The sequence below is a fragment of the Rousettus aegyptiacus genome, unplaced genomic scaffold (genome assembly GCF_014176215.1).
Source record: "Rousettus aegyptiacus isolate mRouAeg1 unplaced genomic scaffold, mRouAeg1.p scaffold_m13_p_1, whole genome shotgun sequence".
NCBI lineage: Eukaryota > Metazoa > Chordata > Mammalia > Chiroptera > Pteropodidae > Rousettus > Rousettus aegyptiacus.
The window spans coordinates 145,237,098-145,253,951 of NW_023416284.1; the positions used below are offsets into that span (position 1 = coordinate 145,237,098).

At 54.2% G+C, this 16,854-nt stretch overlaps 2 protein-coding genes across 4 annotated transcripts; one reads left to right on the plus strand and one right to left on the minus strand.

Moving 5' to 3' along the window:
* Window positions 1-28: 28 nt before the first annotated feature.
* SMPD2 (sphingomyelin phosphodiesterase 2) lies at window positions 29-3,222 on the plus strand. The gene is made up of 10 exons (XM_016160209.2): window positions 29-465; window positions 672-768; window positions 881-957; window positions 1,294-1,387; window positions 1,530-1,619; window positions 1,853-1,935; window positions 2,064-2,196; window positions 2,291-2,395; window positions 2,570-2,723; window positions 2,817-3,222. Exons 1-10 carry the CDS (start codon window positions 416-418, stop codon window positions 3,200-3,202), a joined length of 1,269 nt encoding a protein of 422 aa, XP_016015695.1. The 5' UTR covers window positions 29-415; the 3' UTR covers window positions 3,203-3,222.
* A 141-nt stretch (window positions 3,223-3,363) lies between these two features.
* MICAL1 (microtubule associated monooxygenase, calponin and LIM domain containing 1) lies at window positions 3,364-14,391 on the minus strand. Of its 3 annotated transcripts, none has more exons than XM_036220758.1 (25): window positions 14,315-14,391; window positions 12,509-12,820; window positions 12,208-12,415; window positions 11,837-11,941; window positions 11,502-11,606; window positions 11,239-11,394; window positions 10,526-10,626; window positions 9,588-9,845; window positions 9,202-9,317; window positions 8,864-8,990; window positions 8,612-8,690; window positions 7,888-8,035; window positions 7,255-7,445; window positions 6,971-7,059; window positions 6,785-6,826; window positions 6,524-6,607; window positions 6,239-6,395; window positions 5,853-5,929; window positions 5,280-5,556; window positions 5,057-5,154; window positions 4,652-4,765; window positions 4,454-4,547; window positions 4,177-4,276; window positions 4,009-4,082; window positions 3,372-3,637 (listed from the first exon to the last, which is right to left on the minus strand). In XM_036220758.1, the coding sequence occupies exons 2-25, from the start codon at window positions 12,764-12,766 to the stop codon at window positions 3,489-3,491; spliced, it is 3,207 nt and encodes a 1,068-aa protein (XP_036076651.1). In that variant the 5' UTR covers window positions 12,767-12,820; window positions 14,315-14,391; the 3' UTR covers window positions 3,372-3,488. The 3 variants fall into 3 exon arrangements, with proteins under 3 accessions (XP_016015694.2, XP_036076651.1, XP_036076653.1); XM_036220760.1 differs by having other exon boundaries at window positions 12,509-12,817; window positions 14,315-14,357; XM_016160208.2 differs by lacking the exon at window positions 14,315-14,391 and having other exon boundaries at window positions 3,364-3,637; window positions 12,509-13,099.
* Between the last annotated feature and the right edge of the window lie 2,463 nt (window positions 14,392-16,854).

Sequence of the window (16,854 nt, forward strand, 5' to 3'; positions counted from 1 at the left end):
CGAGGGCCCGCAGGCGGCCGCGGTCTGGGACGAGCTTCAGAGCAGAGGAACGGGGAGCCCAGCGCCCCGCGTGCCTCAGCCCTGTTCGCCGCCTGTCCGGGCCCGCTGGGGGCGGCCCTCGCCTTCCGTCAGCTCCCAAATCTCGCCGCAGACATCCTTTCCGGCGTGGCGGGCAGCCAGCTGGGACCAGCGGACCGGTTGCCCGGGTAACGCGGGAGTCGGTCCGGGCCTGCGCGCCTCAGCCCTGGGCCTGAGCTGCGCGGGCTTGGGGACCACGGCCTTCCGGGGAGCGCGGGGGCGGGGCCGACCACCTGTGCGCACCGCCCGGGGAGGAGCTAACGCCAGCCCGCGACCGTCCCGGCCGCCGCAAGTCACTGGGACGGAAGAGCAGTCCCGTGCCCGGAGCGCCCCTGCCATGAAGCCCAACTTCTCCCTGCGACTGAGGGTTTTTAACCTCAACTGCTGGTGAGTGAGCCGGTGGAGTGCACAGTACCTCTCGCACCCGCACAGTCATTCGCTTCCTAACATTCCGGCCACGGCTCTTCCCTGTCCTAAAATCTCAGCGTGTGGGAGGAACCTGCACCTCCAAGGCTCACACCTGACCCCAGCTCCAGTGGTGTGCGGAGGGTTAAGAACCCCAGCAGTCACCTCCTCGTCCCTTCTGTTCCCAGGGGCATTCCCTACCTTAGCAAGCACCGAGCCGACCGCATGAAGCGCTTGGGGAACTTTCTAAACATGGAGAGCTTCGACCTTGTCCTGCTGGAGGAGGTGGGCTGTATGGAACTGATTTGGGACCTTGGGAGGAGGGGTGGCTGGTGTGCAGGAAGAGACCGTTCCTTTGGGGGAATGGTCAGGCAGGCAGCCTCACCCTTTCTCCCAGGTGTGGAGTGAGCAAGACTTCCAGTACCTGAGACAGAAGCTGTTACCCACCTACCCAGCAGCACACTATTTCAGGAGGTGAGAATCCTACTGATCTGGAACCCTGTCTCAGACCTGGAAGCTCTTTGGGCCTGTCAGCCCTTCCCTTTCCAGCCTGCATCCTTGTCTCTCTCTCCCCAGCATGCTTTCCTCTGTGGGAGCAGGAGAGGGTGGAACCAGGAAGATCCTAGCTCTTCTGCCTTGTTGTCAGGTCACCCTACCATCCCACACAGGTTGTTGCTTTTAGCTGTGTTGTGGGCCTGGTCCAGCAGCAGAGAGAGAAAAAAGTAGCTAATGAGCACTGGGAAATGAGAAGGGTAGAGGACTGGGGCTTTCTCTTCCTGCTCTGGCTATCAGTTGGAACTTTTCTTTCAGCGGCATCATTGGCAGTGGCCTCTGTGTCTTCTCCAAACACCCAATACAGGAATTCACCCAGCATGTCTACACCCTCAATGGCTACCCCTACATGGTAAGCCTGATCTCTCACCTCTTCCACCTCCCTTCCCCACCCCACCTCCACCAACAGAGTAAAGGAGGCAGCTTTACTGGGGTTGAAGAGGATGAACAGAAAGGGTAGCAGTTCCTGAGTTCCTGTCCCCTCCTAACTGCAGGTCCATCATGGTGACTGGTTCTCTGGGAAGGCTGTGGGGCTGCTGGTGTTCCATCTAAGTGGACTGGTACTCAATGCCTATGTGACCCATGTGAGTGTAGCTAGCAGTGCTTAAGCTGGCAGTGCTTAGGGGAGGGAGAGATGGGACTCCTTTAGCTGGGCTGTGTGGGGTGAGGTGTTGAGCAGCAGGATCTCTTAAGGTCAGTAGGCAAGCTTCACCCATTTTTTATCAAGTACCATGCTAAGTGACAGATGTAAGCTTGACTTAGACCTGCCCCTGGGCCCTTCAGTTTCATCTGCTGTAATCTCATCTATCTTGCTCAGCTCCATGCCGAGTATAATCGACAGAAGGATATCTACCTAGCACATCGTGTGGCCCAAGCCTGGGAACTGGCCCATTTCATCCAGTGTGTGAGCCTGGGATTGACTAGGGATGTGGGCTGGGGTCCAGGGGCTGAGGGGTTGCCAAGGCCCCACTTACAGGTGCAGAGCTGGCAAGGGAAGACTCCTTGCCTTATTAACTTGGTTCCCCCAGCCATACATCTAAGAAGGCTGACGTGATTCTATTGTGTGGGGACCTCAACTTGCACCCGAAAGACCTAGGCTTCCGCTTGCTAAAGGAGTGGACAGGGCTGCATGATGCCTACCTCGAGACCCAGGACTTCAAGGTGAGGACCTGCCTGAGTATTTCCCCACCGACACCTCCAGTTTCTCTCCATTCTCCTTCCTCTACATCCTAGCACAAGCCAACTATTTACCTAGGGCTCTGAAGAAGGCTGTACAATGGTACCCGAGAACTGCTATGTCAACCAGCAGGAGCTGGAGCCGTTTCCCTGTGGCATCCGCATCGACTATGTGCTTTATAAGGTCAGGCCTCTTCCCCCAACATGCCTCCACTCACTGTGTCTCTTTATCTCTCACCAGCCTGTGCTGACCCTTTGTCCAGCTAGACTAAATCTTATTTCACTGATGATTAGAGAATGGGATAGCCAGGAGCTGGTTCTCTGGGATAAGTTTCTCTTCGGCCCTTACTTTTCCTAGGCAGTTTCTGGGTTCTGTATCTCCTGTAAGACTCTCAAAACTACGACAGGCCATGACCCTCACAGTGGCACCCCCCTCTCTGATCATGAGGCCCTGATGGCTACTCTTTGTGTGAGACACAGCCCACCCCAGCACAACCCCAGCCCTACCCATGGTAAGTCATCCCCACCCTCTCCCTTGTTTTTCCCTACCACAAGCTAGTCCTTCCACTTTGACCCTCCTGCCTCACTCCCCTGCCTTGTTCTAGGACCAGCAGAGAGGTCACCATTGATCAGTGTGCTGAGGGAGGCCTGTACAGAGCTGGACCTGGGAGTGGCTCAAGCTCGTTGGTGGGCCTCCTTTGCTACCTACATGATTGGTCTAGGGCTGCTTATCCTGGCAGTGCTGAGTGCTCTGGTGGCTGAAGGAGGCATCAGGGAAGTTGCCATACTGCTCTGGACCCTCAGTGTAGGACTTGTGTTAGGAGTGGGAGCAGTCTACCTCTTCCACTTGCAGGAGGCCAAGGGCTTGTGTAGGGCGCGGGCCGAGCTCCAACATGTGCTGGGAAGGGCAAGAGAGGCCCAGAACCTGGGCCCAGAGTTTGAGCCAGCCCTGTTCCTATTACATCAGGAGGGGGACAAGACTGAAGATTAATAAAGCTTGACACTTTTGTGGCTCTGCCTTTTTCTTTGTAGAGGCAGTGATTAGGATCAAAGGTCCGTCTGATTATCACAATGTAGACCTTCAGGTTCCTATACATCTTCTGCTCTCCCTGCATACTCCCCACCTTCCACTTGTAGACAGCCTACACCCTGTTTATAGAAGACACATTTTTATTATAAACAGTGAAGCCTTCGCCCAGGCAGCCCCGATGAGCATGGTGGCACCGTTCTGGGTTAAGGTGGTTTTGTAGGGAAGAAGGCAAGCAGCCCACCCTCTTCTAGCCTTGGGCCCCTGGCCCTGAGGCCAGCTCACTGAGCCTCCTCTCCTCCTGGAAGCGGATAAGGGCATCTCTCTGGTTCACCACATCCAACAGCTTCCTCAGGATCTGGTCTTCTGCCTGCCGATCTGCAACTGTTTTTAGGCTTTCTGAAGGGAGAAGATGAAGTTTAGAGAATAGAGAACTGGTTAGGGAGACGGGAGAGGCACAGTCTAATCCTGGCCTATATGACTTCTATAACCCAATCCTTGTTTCCTATCTATGAAATTAGATTTGTCAATACCAGTGGTTTTCTAGCATTGTTTCATAGCAGCACTATTTTAAAAGGAAATTCTGCGTCAGGGCCCAAATGTGCAGCCCTGATCGAACTGAAGGCAGAGTAGGGGCTTGGAGCCCAATCCTCTGGCTTCCTACTGAATTGCCTCAGAAGTAGAGGACTGGGTTGCTTGCTTGGTATCTGAGATCACAAAACTCATGCAAATCCCAGCCCCATGATTTCTGCCTCCCCACATCCGCATACCTTCCCTGTTCATGTAGCCTCGCAGCTCCTGGTCCAGCTGCAACTGTTTCTCCTCTAGGTTTAGCTCCTGTACCCTGTGGAGGGCAGGGATAGAAGAAGCACAGCTGTGCCCAAGGACCTAGCTGGGGCCTGGCTCACAAGCCCCTATCACTTCCCCATGCCCCTTACGTGATCATGAGCTCAGCCTCCTCAGCCACTAGGCTGTTTTTCTTCTGAACAAGCTGTAGCAGCTGTCCTAGCCACAGTGCCTTTTGCTGTTCTGGGGAACCTGATAAGAAGGAAGAAGGGTGAAGGGTGGTCAGGAGGCCTCCAACCAGGGTCATAGGAGTCTTGGGCCTGAGGAGTGGAACATGCTATGGCCCAGAGCCTGGTGGTTTGAGAGACTGCTGGGGGCTGAACACAGTCATAAGAGGCAGAGGGGTGTCCCTCCCCTGTCCTCACTCACTGCTCTGGTTCCTCAAGGCCAGCTCCAGCTTCTTTCCCTCGGCCTCCAGCTCCCTCAGAGCCACCTCAATCTCATTTAGTCGTCGCTGGATGGCCTGAGGGGTACAAGACAAGAGGCCCAGGAGACTGGATTGCTCAAGAATGGAGCACTGGAGGAGCTCTAACCCCATCAGAACTTCTGGGAACCCCTAGGGCTCACCTGGGCCTTGCAGAACCTCTTCATCTCCTCCTCCTTAGCACGGCGCAGCAGAGTCCGCCGCCATGTTGGGTACTTGTCCATGGTGCCTGAGTTCTTGGCCAAGGTCAGCAGAGCCTGTGGCAGGGTCAGACCAGTCAGGCCTATGGCTTGGCCTCCTGGTAGATAGGGGTTGGGGAAGCTTTGTTTGGAAGGGGCCAAAAAAGACCTGGGCTGGAAGTGGGGTAAGTTCTGATAGGAAAGATGGAGACTTAGAGACATGAAAGAGTAAGACTGGGTGAGATCTTCCAAGAGCAGGGCTCAGAGGAGGGAGTGAGCTGTAGCTTTCTCCTATGGAAGGGGATGGGGTAGATTTGGTGGATGAGTGCTGGTTTCGACAGAAGAGGTGGCCAGGTTCCTTTCACTCGCCTGTTCCATATCTGAGTCCAAAGCTACATCTTCCTCTTCCTCTTCTTCCTCTTCACTGGAGGAGGGACTCCTTTCTTCCTTCTCCATGGCCATAAGAACTGAGCAGAGAAAAAGTAGACATGGCCCAGGATACCCACAATCTTCTTTCTATTCCCCGGCATTCCCCTTCAGAAATCTCAGTACTACCCACTCCAACCTCTCCCTGGGTCTGAAGAGCAGTTACCTTGAGGGCTCTGGACTGGCACTCCCCATCCCACAAAGCTGCCCTCCAGGGCTTGGCGTGCCAAGGCAGAGCAGCTGCGGGGGGGCTTGGGTGGAGGCTCCATTTCCGGGTCAGGGGTCAGATTAAGGGAGGACAACCGCTGGCGTTCTGGGCTGGAGAGACGGATCAGCCGACGGGTGGGCTGGCTAGGGCTTGGGACAGGAATGGCTCCCTCCTGGGAGGCCACGGGAGTCGAGGGGCTCGATGGCATGTCAGTCTCACCCAGTGTAGGGAGGTCCTAGAAAAGCCACCATGTGGTCTGGTCAGTGACCGCCCAGTGTGGGGTTGAGGCTGCTCCTTTAGATAGATGTAGGCCCTGGAATTCATTCATTTACACCATTTTACTGGACAGTGTAAGGCTGTGTTCTAGATACTTGGGCTACAGCAATAAATGAAATAAGATAGAAGTCCCTGCATTTGTGGAGCTTACATTCTAGTACAGGAGAACATTCACTTACCCCTGACAAACTCCTCTGGGCTAAGAGAGACCCCTTTCCTCATTTCCACCCCAACACACACATTCACAGCTTCTACCTGACTCTGAGGGCCTCTGTCACTGCCATCCTCTTTGTGGACTGGCTGGGGCAGGTGCTGGAGGCAGTAGAAATGTCCTGGGAAGGGTAGAAAGCGGGTAGAGACATCATATTTTGGCAGCCCAATGCCTGGAGACTCAGTTTATTAGGGAAGGTAGAAGTGACAGGACTCTGGATTTGTAGATGAATTTCTACTAGCCTCCACAAAACCCCACATTTGGGGTTTTGGAATAGACCGAGAAGATCTAAGCTCAGGGTATTAAAGAGCCATCGTGAGCCTGTTTCCACCTCATGCCCAGCACTCCAGTTCCCCTCTACCTTCAAACTCCTTGGCTCCAGGCAGGGCCGGGCCCAGAGTCCTTTTGGAGACCTCAAGGACCTACTCACCATCTCCTGAGTGCTGCCCGTAGCCACCTGGCCACAACGTGGCCTCACAGATATGGCAGCGGAAGCAGCTCCGGTGATAGAAACAACCATCGGCACACAGGCGTTCCAGGATATAAAGGTGTTCTCCACAAAGTGCACATAGGTCCTCGGCACCAGCCTGCACCAATCCCCAAGCCAGAGGGTCAGCTAAAGTCAAGGCCAGCTGCAAAGTTCTTCAGTATCCCCGAAATCGCCCTCTCCTTCCCTCCCCAAGTCTCTGCCTACAGACAGGGCCTCCGTTCTCACCTCCTGGTGTTGCAATGGGGGTGTCAAGGGTACACCAGGCTCTGAGACAGGTGGCTCTTCGGTATTTGGGGTCTCAGCCTCTACCTAAGAAGATTAAGTGCTCAGGCCAGGAGGTAGAAAGGATCAGCTGGGGAGTTAATGTGTACAGATGAATAGAAAGGGCCGGAAGAGAGCCTGCATGGGGAAGGAAGTGTACAGGATTGGACCTGGATTGGGGAGCAAGACCTGGGGAAGGAGACAGAACATAGGGCAGGCATTTACCTCCAGGCGTGGCTTCTTGCCACCTGCGTCCTCCCCATTTTCCTGTAACAAGTTCTACACTCAGCATGGGGCTCTGAGTCCCCAGTTCCCCCCTTCCCCCATTCTCAATGTCCTTCCAATCACCCCAGGGACTACCCCCTACCACCAGGAAGCCACTGCTCAGCCCTAACCCTGCCCAGACTCCACCTGGGCCCGGGTCCGTTGCAGGGTCCTCTGCAGTTTGCCAAGGAATAGTACAGCACTGGAGGTTCCTGGAGAGCCTTGGCTGACAGGACCTGCAGGGAGAATTGGGGTGTCAGGGTAGATACTGTGCCCCTGGAATAGATAGCTACACTCTAGCCCAAAAGGACACCTCTCCCAGGCTGTCCCTCAGGGTACCCTCTCCTCCCTCCCTGTGTCTGTCTGTCTCTGTGTCTCTGTCTCTCTCTCTCACATGCACACCACTTTACCACCACTACCCTCTAGGTCACCTGGGTTATGGGGTGTGCCCTTGAAGGCACTGTGGAAGTGGCTGAGGTAGGCGATGAGGCCTAGTGGGTCGCTTCCTGCCACCACTGCCTGTGCAGACAACACAGGTGTGATGCCAAGTTCATGCTCTGCCATCTTCAGTGCCCAAGCAGTCGCTTCCAGAGCCCCCATGCCCTGCAGCTCTGAGGGTTCCCTGCAGGGTATCAGGAAGAGAAGCCAATGGGAGACTAGAACCTGACTCCATCAAAGCGGGAGAGGGTAAGTAGAGAGCAGTAGCAGAGGAACTGCAGGAAAGGCTGGGGAAGTGCAAAGGGAGGAGAGGGCACGAAGGGTTTTTATTTCCTATGCTAAAACCCCCTACTTTCTGGCCTTGGGGGAGGGGGTGGGTCGCTACCACTGACAAAGTTGTCCCTATTAAATGCATTTGATTCCTACAAGATTTGAAGGCAGAGTGAGGCAGGACTACTATCTTTTAGGAGGCGAAGTGACTTGGTGGCACTGGGACTCAACTGGGTGTGCTAATTCCTACATAGTGGCCTCCCCACCATTCTACTGCCTGAAGCAAAGGGATGGATAGAGGTAGGAAAGAGAGGTTATGGTCTTCCAGGGACCCCTGTTCCTAATTTGCAACTCACAGTAGGCCAGGCTGCAGCCGGTTCACCAGGGCACACAGGGCCAGCCCATCGGCCCATGAGGATGAAAGATTGGTGACATGAACACCAGGATATCCAGCTGTCTGCTCCTGACACCAGCGTAGCAGCTCCTCTTGGGTGCACACCGACCCTGGGAAAGGAGGTTGTGCTGTGCCTAAGCCCCCTGGCTCACAGAGAGCCCAGCTGCTGGGTGTGGGGTCAGTATGGGAGGTGGAGGCAGGGCGCCACCCCTACTGGGGCCCCAACCTCTTACAGCAGTAACTCCTTTATCCTGATTTTCTCATCTTAAAAAGATCTTTTTCGGGGGGAATAAATGGAGTGAATAAAGTGAAATTACTGCTAGCCACACAGAAGGCAGCAGGCAAGGGGGGCCCAGAGGCTCAAAGAAAAGGCAGGTTTGGAGTCTACCAGCCTGGAAGAGGTCAGGCAGAACAGCCGAGAACAGGGCAGCATGGCTGCCATTTACCTGCTATGGATGCAGCGGTTGTTGAAATACTGAAATACTTCCACACAGATTGGCAAACGGTTGCTGCTGAGTGCTCCGCTGCCCCTCCACTCCCCAGGATGCCCCAAACATCCCTACCATCCAATAATGCTCCGAGCACCCTGCTCCCATCCCGAGGCTGCAGCTGTTCTATTACTTGGTGCTTGTACCTCATTGGTTGGTAAATATTTTGGATGTGGCCCTGAAAAAAGGCCTACTTACTGGTGGCCAGCTTTCCTGAGTCTGTCTTGTCACTCTTGTGCACTGGCTCCTTGGCCACCACATCATATAGGTCTTGTACCTAAGAGAGCCCATTTCAGGTCTCGAAGCAGGCTGATCACACACCCCTATAGCCCATGGGGAAGGGGCCGGCCTTGGGCAGGGCTCACCCAGAGGCAGGTCTGGAGGGAAGGCCCAACCTGAAGAAGGGTGGCTAATTATGTAAGGCTGGTGGAGGTGTCAGGGGGTTCTGACCTGATTGGGGGACACAGCCTGGAGGTTCAGGTTGGGGTAGCGGGTGGCTGGATCCAGCCCATACTGGGCCACATTGCGGTGCATGTTTTCCGGTGATGTCTGTGACAGGAGTTGGTACAGGCTCTCACTGGAGCGGGGGTGGTGAGGTGTGAGGATGAAGGTGGGCAGGGACATGAGTCAGAGCATATCCATCAACACTTACCCCTCAAGAACTTCCTGGCATTTCTTTTGTTCTCTTTTCCATGACCCCATCTATTCGCCTAGCACCTCCCACCCTCTGCCTGCCCCCTGTCCTGTATCCAGCCCTGCCCCACCCCACCCCCTAACTTAGGCCTCACCGTTCTGCCAGTACTTCTAGGGGCCCAGTGCCCTCTGCCCATCGCTTCACCATCCAGGCGGCATCAAAGGCTGCCAAGAAGCCTCTGGCCACTCCAGTGCCCAGGGGCCAGAAGGGCTGCAGGGTCAGAAGAGTAGGAAATAGCTCAGTGAGAGTCCAACAGGAGTGTCCAAGCCCAGATGCCCCTAAGGTCATAGCAGATGGGGCCCTTCGGCACACCAAGTAGCCCTCAGCTCTTCCCTATAACAAGCAAAACCCTTTTCTCTCCTTCTTCCCAGCCATGGAACCCCTGTGCCTCCTTATAAAGAGTCCTGTTTCTTGAAGCACCGGAGAGCCCTCTCCCTCTCCCCCTCCCCCAATCAGAGAATCCTGATCCTACTCCCTCACCTCCACCAGGCAGTCCCCCACCAGCCCCAGCAGCAGACGGGCACCATTCTTCTCCTGCACACGGGCAGAGCTCTCTGCCCGCATCATGCTTGTGAAGTCAAAAGCAGAGACATCAGGCCGTCCATGGGCATCCAGGGCAAATTCCAGCTTCCCAAGCTTGCCGTGGGTGGCAAAGTCAGCAGCTGCCCGGGCAAAGTGCTGCAGAGCCTCAGGTACCACGTTGGCACTGCCCAGCAGCCGGTCGGTCTCCGGCCAGTCCTACATGGCCAACAAATGAGAACCAGTCCCATCCCCTTGGATTGTAGAAGGTGAACATGTTAAGGCCCCAAGAAAGGGCTTCTCCAGACTACATAGCAGCCGAAGGCTAAGATAGGCCTAGAATTTGAATGTCTTGCTTCTCAAGCTCAAGCCCCTTCCTCAGCACTCACCCTGCTGCAGGGGGTCCTAAGCCCCACCCTGCCCCCTAGGCCCAGAGCCTTTACTGTTGTCATACACTTCCTTTGGACAAGTCACTGCACTTCTCAGAGCTTTAGGTTTTTCACCTCTACCACAAGGCCACACTATTATAATTGGGTGAGAAAATGCACATAAAGCTCTCAAGACAGGGCCTACCACAGAGTAGGTGTTCAATTAGTTCACTCAGCATACACACACCAGATACCATTCTAGGCATGGGAATAATCAGCCAGCAACAGAGACAGAGACAAAACCCCTGCCCTCATGGAATTTACATTTGTAGTCCTGTGGCTGGTGTAAGGTTTTTAGCCCAGAATATGATTCAGGTTGCCATGTAAATCTCAAGGGAGAGGAGCCGGTTGAGGTGGAAGAAAGGTCAGGGCACACCCGGGGTTGGGTGGGGGTTACAAACTGTGTCCAGGCCTGGCCTCCACCTCCCAGGGCCAGCCGCCCAGGCCCTCCCTGCCTGGGCCTGGCCTTACCTGACGCAGCACCCCCAGCCGCAGCAGGCACTGCTTCTTGGCTGTCATCACAAAGTAGTGGGTGTCATCCTTGTAGTATACAATGTTTTCCAGATCAATGCCTGGGGGGACAGGGCAAAGGACAGGAGATGTGTTCCCGTATTATGTGTTACCTCTTCAAACACCCTGGCCACGCCTAACCTCTGATAGCTGGGATCACAGCTGAGACTACAGTGGGTGTCCCACACACAGGGGGCCACGAATTCTGATGGCACAATGGACCATCTGTCCCAGACCCAGGAAGTCTGAGGACATGGAACAAAGAAATTTGGGTGACGTGGCAGCTGGAAGACTTACTCCATCCACATGGTCACATGCTAATGGACAACAGACTGGCTTCTCAAACTAAGGCGTGTACACCCCAGGGGGCGTGGCGGTTTGAAGCCAAAGTAAACATAGAGCAGCTTCTTGAAGTACCACTTTCACCTTGAATTTATGTCATTTCTATATTAAAGCATACATGAAGAAGCACAAAGTAAAATCTCATGCCTTTTGTGAGAGATTTCTAAGACTTGTCATGCTGGGTGTCAAAGTGGGGTTGTGCCTGCTGAATCCCTAGGGATTCTTTGCTGCCAAGATTCCTTGGACTGAGGACAGGTCTAGGCAGATGGGAGAGGCAGGAACCAGCCCTCAGTCAGGCAGAGGGAGGGAGCCCCTGTAAGAAGGATCCTGACCTGTGGCTTTGAGCAGGCTCTGGAAGAAGCTCTGGTTGTAGATCCTGGCCACACCACTGATCTCAGGCACCTGTGTCTCTTCCACAGTGCGTCTGTTCACGAAGTTGACTGTGATGCCAATGGCCAGCTTGCCACGCATTTCTCTAACTGTGAAGCCTAGATGTGGGGGCAGGTGGAGAATGACAGGAGGATGAGGGATATAAGGGCCTACAAAGGCCCAGGAGGAGCCCAAGATGCTGAATTCTAGGGAAGTGATCACTCACCTTCAGGGACGAATTTACCTCCAGCAGCAGAGATGAGGACATCAAATTCATAGCTGGCCAGTTGGGTGGGGGGTTTGGGCTGGAGCTGGGCACGCCAGCCACTCCCTGGGGGAGAGGGTGTGAAAGGCACAAAGGTGTAGGAGTCTGAAGAGGCCCCTATTTTCCCAGGACAAGCCAGTGATGTAAATAAATGTTCAAAATGAGGCTCAGAGTGGTTTGCACAAGGCCACACTATTAGAAAGGGAAACTCAGATCACTCCCAACCCCACTCTTTTTCTTCCACAGGCCAAGATGTCCTTGGCAGGTGGGGTTCTCAGGAGCACAGAAGTACTTACCCTTTTTGGGAGGGGGTTGGAGGCCAGTGAAAGTGACACCCCAGTGAATTTCCACCCCCAGTAGTAATGCTACTTTCAACAAAAGCAGCTGAAGCTGCCGGATGCCTGGAAGGGAAAGGACATTAAGAACAGGGACCCCAGGACTGCAGAGCCTCCCCAAGCACCAAGGCGCACCTTATCAGAGCTAGAGGAAGTCTTAGAGATTTCTCCATCCAACTGCCCATTTTACAGATAAAAGACTTGAGTCCAAAAGGTCACCTGGATGAAGTGAGTCTTATCCACTCAGCCTCTTGGCTGGCCCAGCAGGCCGCTCACTGGCCTGTCTCTAGGCCCAGGCTCGCCACCCCTCTAGCCCACCAGGTGGTACTCACTGATGTGGTCCAGAGTGCCTGTGCAGAAGCGCCCGTAGAACTTCTTAGCGCCGAGTGCCCGAAGGTCATGGATGGTGAAAGGCCAGAGGTGCAGCACGTTGTGGCGAGAGAACTTGGTGCGCTTTTCCACCAGCACCACACGGGCCCCGAGCAGTGCCAGCTCCACAGCAGCCCGCAGACCACAAGGTCCAGCACCCACCACCAGGCACTGGGAACACACAAGGCAGTGTGAGCATGGCATCATCTCCCCCTGCTGTGATTCCCCCTATTCTCTAAGCCCCATCCCAGGCATTGTATTCACCTTAGTGCTGGGGCAGGCCCGGCCCTGCTGGTAGACAGGCTGGCCTGCTCGCTTGTCTAGCTTGGCCCACAGTGACTTGGCGCTCCAGTAGTTGAGCTGGGCCTTGATCTTGTGGTATTGGGGCAGCCCCCCACCAGGCTCCAGACCCAGGGCCTGGCATAGCCTCTGGAAACTGCTCAGCACATTCTGACACAGCTGAGCCTGCAGGAAGCTCTCAAAGTGGGCGTGTGCTGGGTTGGTGGAGGTGGGTGAGGCCATGGAGGCCCTTGGGGCTCCCAAGGAAGGGAGCAGCTGGGCAGAGGCACTTCGCTGCTGGAGAGAAGGGGGTATAGAAGGTGAGAAGAAAGGAAGGAAAAAAGGAAAGGGAGGAGAGGAAAGCAGGCTGGTGTCTCCAGGGAGCTTCAGGTCCACCCCTGATTGGCCCTGCTCCTCGATTCCAGCCCACTCCCGATCTGTTCCAGAGACAGCTGCTACCCCTTCCACTGCAAGTGAAATCTGCCAAATATGGAAATGAAAAATCAATAGTCCTCGGCACAGAGGACACATGAGAAGCCAGAGAGCTTCCAGCCAGTCTTCCTGTCCAGGGATCTCCTAGCCCTGCTTCATCCCTGGGGCAGAAAGCAGGGCTTGGGGCAATTTCTCAGACATGGAGAGGGCAGGTTGGCCAGGAGAGCTTTCCTTGTAGTGAAGGCAGAGACAGGCCAAATACCTACAACCAAAGCTGCTGGGGGCACATACTGCCCCATCTCACCCCACGTCTCCCTGTTCCCGGTGCCCTTTGACAGACTCAGTGGCACATAGGTGTGGGGTGTGTCTTCCACCAAGGGCAAAGTTTTCCTCCTTAGCACTCGTGATTTCCTTCTGACAGATGGAGGAGACAATCTCTAACTGCAAAGGTTCCACTTCCCATCACCAAAAGTACCTCAATGAGCAGGCTGATGATGTTGTCTGTTTTGACTGACAGTGGGTCTATTTCTGACTCACTGTGGTTAAAACACTTCCCCTGTGACTTGCTTTCTCCAGGGGGCCTCGAGGGCGGTGGGGGCAGGCGTTGGGGCAACAGCAACCGGGTTAGCCCCTCCCAGTTTCCTCTTACCCCCATATCCAAGATCCTCCCCATCCCCTGTGAACTCCAGCATGCTTTCCCAGGAATTTCCCCAAACAAGGCCTCTTTTTGTTCCCCTCTCCCTCGCTCGGGCACCCACGCAATTCGAGGGGTGTCAAGAGGGGACTTTCTCACGCTGGGACAGAGAGGAATCAGGGTAAGTTGAATGAGGTTGCCCCTGGGGAAGTTAGGGATAGTGCGTGGCAACAATGGACACTGGTCCCTGGGGTCTTTACGCCTCCATCCCCTCGGCCGCCCCACGGGTCCCGGCCAGAGCCCAGCGGGCCAGGACGAGGCAGGGGAAGGTTAAAGTCGCCTGCTGCAAGCCGCCTGTACCAGGGCGGATGGAACATCAGAAAGGGCAAAGGACTCTCGGGGGTGGGGGAGTAGAAAGAAGACCTCAGCTACCGGAGAGGGAATGACCCAGCCTGGTGATACCAGGGCAAAGGATGTACGAGGGCTGGAGCGGTCGGGAAGGATGGAGAGGAGCTGGACCACTGGTGGCGGGGGTGGAGGGAGTACTTCCACTCAGGACCGTAAAGTCTAGAGAAGGGCTGAGCAGGGCAGGGGCGAGGGGAGAAGGAGCAGACCGGCCAGGAGGGACTCTAAAGCGCCGTGGGTCACATTTCCCCAGAAGCGTAGTCCCACCTCCACCCCCCGCAGGCAGGGGTACGCATAGCTGGGTCAGCAGGACAACTTACCCGGCGTCTCCGAAGCCGGGAGGAGCCACTTCCTGCCAGACGGGTGGAAGGGCTGTGGCTGGGGCTGGGGCTGGGGGCGGAGGCGGGGGCGGGGGCGGGGGCGGAGGAAGGGGAAGTGGAGGACGCGCGGAGCGAGAGCCGGACTGCGGGCGGATCTGCCCCGCCAAGGAGTTCGGCAGGGTGTGGGATTCGGCGCGTGGCCGAGGCTTTATTTGCACCTCATTAGCATCTCATTACCCCGGGATCCGCGGCTTGAGGCAGACCAGGACCCGCCCAGGCCTGCTGGGTGGCGCCCAAAGGCGTGTCACTGCAGATTCAGGATTCCGCTTGGGGGCCGGAGACCCGGGCCGGACGTGGAAGGGTCCCAGGAGCCCGGGTTCGGGGTCGCCCGGTGCCCGGCAGCGCACCTGCCGCCTCTGGCTCCATCCGGTGCCTGTGCCTGCAAAGTTAGCCCTTCCCAGGCGGGCGAGGCCACCTACCCCTGCCCAGTGCCAACTCCGCGCGAGCCGTCTCCTAGCGCTAGGCGGAGAAGGCCGCTCTGGCTGGGCAAGAAGTTTGCCAAAGCTGGCTGGTCCATTGGTGGCGCCGGAACGTCTGCGCTCTCTTCACCTCTCCAGGCACGTGCGCCCCTCGGTGGATTCAAGCTCGCTGTCCCTTCTCCTGCGACAAATCTGCCCCTAGACCCCGGCTGAGGGTAATGGACACAGATTAAGTCCTGGGAATGAGGCAATCTGCAACTTCCACAGCGACCTAAGAAGTGAGAGTGCTAAAAGGGTCTTGGGGGTTGGGATGCTGATGGCGATGTTAGGTCACTACTAAGAAAGGAGAAATGGCAAGATGTGTGGGAGAAAGGCCAGATTCCCAATTTTCAAGAATGCCTTGGAGTGCGGACCCGTGCATAGAACTGCTGAAAAGGGCTTGAAAGACCTTTGGGATCAACTTCCTCATATACTCAATAAGGATACAGCATTGAATTTAATGGCGCTCATCCAAGGTCATTCAGCTGGTTAATATTAACAAAACATCAGCCCTCATTTATTGAGCATCTTTTGTGAGTACACCCCTAATCTCAATGATCACAACAGTCCCATTTTACCGAAAAGAAAACTGAGGATCACAGAAATTCTGTGATCTGCAACAAGTTACACATCAAGTGGCGGAGCTGGATGGGGCCGGGGTCTATCTATCTGGACTTCAACACACTAGTGTTGATACATGACAAATGAAAGGCAGGCATTATAAGAAGCTGTTTCTTGTTTAGAGAGAGCAACACTGTTACACTAGAAACATCAACAAAACGGAAGTAAATGGGAGGGTTGCTCTCCTTGAGATTGAGGGATCAGAAAGAGCTGGGTGCCCTATGGCTCTCCCCTTCTCTTTATTCTCATTGTGAATTTCATCTGGAACGCCTCTGAGATCCAGTAAGACCTGAATAATCATTGCTCTCAGCTTGAGCTAAGAGGGCAGGGGAAGGGAGGCAAGGGGAAATGCTTGCTCTGCCAGGAGAGGCAGGGAATTCAGCCAGGTCAAGCTCAGGAAACTAGGGCAGCCTCCCAGCTGGGCCTATCTTGGCTCTTGAGTGTGACTCGTCATTTGGCTTGAACTAAATTTGCCAAATATCGGACACGCCCATATTTAAGTACATATAAGAAGCGTTCTAAAGTCCACTATAAATGAGTTACCAGGCTCTTAGAATTACCGCATTTCCCTTTTATAAGCAGGTGGTAAACAACCAGCTGCTTGACTTACTGCATTTGCAAAGGCCCAGCAGGGACTGCCCTTGACTCAATGACTTGTGGTTGCAGCTAAACGGGGTTATGTGGCTCAATGAATGACAAATGGTAAAATTTGTCTTTAAAAAAGATCACAGAACAATGACTTCATCAATACTAAAAAACTGCTGACTTGGAGTTTTACTTTCTGCTAATTAAAGATACACTCCAGATTGTAAAGCAATGAAGAAGATATTGGTTTATAATCCAGAAGGTCTGGTCAGATTCCAGCTTTGATCCAAGCTAGCCTAGTGTGACTTTGAGAAAGTCACCAACCACCCTGCTTCACTCTCATCATTTCTGAATGGAGACTGTTTAATTACTCAACCTCCTCAGCCCATTTTGATTCTAAAATCCTATTATTCCATTTTGGTGACTAAGAAATGTATATACTAGAAGACTCAAACCAAGTTCTATTTATAGGGTTTCTTCAAAGGAAAAAAAAATACCTCTATTAAAGCCAAAAGAAAAAAAACTATTTACAAATGTTTTCTTAATTAGAATCTTTAGTCATGAACCACATCATAGGTTGTATATAGAACTCAAAATACTGGCACAATCACATCAGCCAGTTCATATTGAATCAAATAAGTGGCTGATACATAAAAGTCAGCTTTAAAAAAATCTCATTCTAATGTTTTTGCAAATAACATTGCCAGCAATGGCCTAAGTTAAAAACAGAGCCATTAAGATAGAATTCCTTTCTCCTGATTCACACACTTGTTGTCTTCCTGAAATGCCATCCTTACCTCACCTCTCAACCTCTCA